Raw genomic sequence first — 3,460 nt, 5'->3', positions numbered from 1 at the left:
GTATCAAGACCCGAAAATCGAAATAAGGATATGGAATATGCCAGTGGAAATTGTATCCATAATCAAAGGAACACTAGGCACGATCCCAAAATCACTGAAAAGGAATCTGGAAAAACTAGATGCCGAAGTAGCTCCAAGACTCATGCAAAAAGGTGTCCTGCTGGAAGCAGCGCACATAGTGAGAAAAGTGATGGACTCCTAAGGAGGCAGGATGCAACCCGGAACCCCACACTATAAAAACCACCCAGTCGAATAGGATGACTGTGAGAGACCAAAAAAAAAAAAATAATAATAATAATAATATTATAAATACTACTACTACTACTACTACTACTACTACTACTACTACTACTACTACTACTACTACTACTAATAATAATAATAATAATTATAATAATAATAATATAATAATAATAAAAATAACAATAATACTAATAATAATAATGATGATGATGACATCAGCAGCCACAACAACAACAACAATAATAATAATAATAATAATAATAATAATAATAATAATAATGATTATGATGATAATAGCGCCTCATTACAGACATTCGTAGAAAGTGGAAATTAAGCGAAAAATGGCTCTCTTTCTCGCGCGAATTTCTCCCCTGAAACAAACACAGTCTTAATGAGATCACTTTACCACCAATTTCCGAAAGGGCGTCGCCCTACGAAAGGGACGAGAGACACCCACGAAGGTATAAAGGCCCAGGACCAGGAAGTGAAGGTATCACTCAGTATCCTTCTGCAGTAGGATCAAATCAGTCTGCCGTTCTCGTTTTTGCCCACAGTTGGATTCTGCGTCGAGGAAGGCGAAGTGTTTTTTAGTGAAATGGCCCCGAGAGGTTTGTGGGAGATTGACTTTTCAAATAGTGATTGTTGTCGTTGACAAAGTTCAATTGTTTGTGTGAAATTGTATATCTGATTGTGAGTGTGTCCTGTTCCACTCCCCCATTCTCCTCTTTCCTGACTCCTGCAATTTATTCAGGCTTTTGCTGCGCTATTTTTCTACTAGGCCGTAGGCCAGACTACGACGAAAAACTCTGGACTTTCGTTTCATCTCTGATGAACCAGTTTACAGTATCCAAAATCAACTTCGTATCTCTATTTCTCACTTTACTCCTCTTTTTCCATTTCTCAGGAATTCTCCGATTCTCTTCTCAGCATTTCTCAGTTTTTCCTTTCATCGACAGTCAACATCCATACGTAATCCCGATACTGAATATATAACTTATATATACTATATATATATATATATATATATATATATATATATATATATATATATATATATATATATATATATATATATATATATATATATATATATATCATATTGATTTGATCTATAATTTATTCTCCTACCTTTCCTTGTTGCTAGATCTTGATTTTATAACTGATGATTATTTCATTCAACGGAAGCTCGCTACGCAAGTATTGATGACTGCCACTAACACCACTGTAAATCGATTAAAAAAATTAAAACTCAAATTCTAAAAAAGAAGAAGAAGGAAAAAAAAAGCCGAGTTAAAAAAAAAACCCTTTCTTTCCAGTTACTTTGACGACCTTCGCGCTGGTAACCTGGCTGACCATCCATCTCGTGACGGGGCCTACCAAAGCCAGCGCGATGGACACCTGGGACGACACGGTGAACGCAATCAACGACGGAATCGACTGGGTAGCTGAGAAGGTGGCCAGGTACGCGATGGAAGGGAAACTCATCAAACTGGACGGCGAGAACAACTCGGTTCGAAACTCGCGCCAGCTTCCGCAAGAAGAAGAAGAAGAAGAAGAAGCAGAAGCAACAGTGGCGGAAGAGAAGCAACTGGTGGATGAGCCCGAAGGACGCCTCTTCATCGGGACGGGATTCAACGGGACGGGAGTGAGCCTGGACTTTCAGGGACTTCAGACAGCCATCGGAACGGCCATCGGGGTGGCTGTCATCGTCGGGATTATCATCATCATCATCCTGATCATCATCGCCTTGGCCACTGGGAGAGACGTCTATTCGGTCAGCAAGGGCCTCTCCAACAGGTTTACGGATCCATACGAAGACGATTGGTGAGTTGTTCCCCTTTTTGTGAGGGTCCTTCAGACTCCTGAGCATTGTTGGTTGTTGGTCGTGGAATGCCATTCAGATGTCGTGGGTTCGCGTCTCGCCCAGGGGGCTGAAAAATCACTGGCTCTGTGTCGTGATCAGTTACTGCCGCAGTGTGGGGTCTGCTGCAGTGGGAGGTTGAAACCAACATTCTTTGGAAGCTTGAATTTCAAGTCAGTGGCCCGTTTGGTGAGCTTGTTCCATGTGAATGGGTTTCATCTACTGAAATATTAACAATAATAATTACTGGGTAAATTTTCTCAAGTAATGGTAAGTGATGATTCGTCAATATGACACAGAACTTGAAGCAAAGAACTCACACTCATTTAATTACATAACTGTAAACCACTGAAAGCATTAAGATTAACGTTTCTCAAAACATGTGCTTTAAGTTGCCTTTACAAATGCAATAGCAGATAAGAGTCCTTTTAATCCCAATTTTAAATTTTTGTAATTTATCAGCGGTCCAACATTCGGCAACCCGTAGGGGATAGTGCCATCAGTGCACCTCATGCGGTGCACCGTAGGCATTACTTAAGCTTCTTTGCAGCGCGCCTTCGGACACCTAGCTGCAACCTGTTTCGCTTCTTTTACTGTACCTCTTTTCATATTCTCTTTCTTCCATCTCACGTTCCACCCTCTCCTAACAATTCTTAGTGCAACTGCTTTGAGGTTTTCCTCCTGTTACACCTTTCAGGCCTTTTAATGTCAATTTCCGTTTCAGCGCTGAATGAATTCATATGTCCCAGTACTTGGCCTTTGGCCTAAATTCTACATTCAAAGTGACACTTTATTCATTTTTCCCTCAGGTATGCACCGAATTACAACTACCATAACTACAGGGACCAGAGCACCTATACCTCCTACAGGGCCTTAGACGAAGCCGCTAGAAAGTACGACGACGACGGCAAGGAATAAGAAGGGCATCGTAGGAACCCGTGGAGATCCTACTCTGGAAGGGAGTGACGCTTCCAGCGACAATTCGGATGTAAAAAAAAAAAAACTAGGAACGTTTGGCAAAAGATGTGAGACACATTCATTGCAGAGTTGAAGGTTTGAGAAAGGGAATTAAGCATTTGAAATCATTTTCCCAAAATCAATGCACAACCATCGGCGGCCAAAACGGAGAGGTCTGATAGAAATTAAGCCTTAAAACACACACACACACACACACACACACATATATATATATATATATATATATATATATATTATATATATATATATATATATATATATATATATATATATATATATATATATATATATATATATATATATATATATATATATATATATCAAAGCATTAAGACACATTATTTTCGATCTTTTCGAAATACAAAGAGGAACAAAGTT

At 39.4% G+C, this 3,460-nt stretch overlaps 1 protein-coding gene across 1 annotated transcript; it reads left to right on the top strand.

Moving 5' to 3' along the window:
* The first annotated feature begins 744 nt into the window (after positions 1-744).
* Positions 745-3,252, top strand: LOC136827660 (uncharacterized). Its single transcript, XM_067085130.1, has 3 exons — positions 745-851; positions 1,560-2,067; positions 2,914-3,252. Exons 1-3 carry the CDS (start codon positions 839-841, stop codon positions 3,020-3,022), a joined length of 630 nt encoding a protein of 209 aa, XP_066941231.1. The 5' UTR covers positions 745-838; the 3' UTR covers positions 3,023-3,252.
* The last annotated feature ends 208 nt before the right edge of the window (positions 3,253-3,460 follow it).

Source organism: Macrobrachium rosenbergii, chromosome 42, assembly GCF_040412425.1.
Source record: "Macrobrachium rosenbergii isolate ZJJX-2024 chromosome 42, ASM4041242v1, whole genome shotgun sequence".
Classification (NCBI taxonomy): domain Eukaryota; kingdom Metazoa; phylum Arthropoda; class Malacostraca; order Decapoda; family Palaemonidae; genus Macrobrachium; species Macrobrachium rosenbergii.
This window is presented reverse-complemented; position numbering and strand designations above follow the sequence as displayed.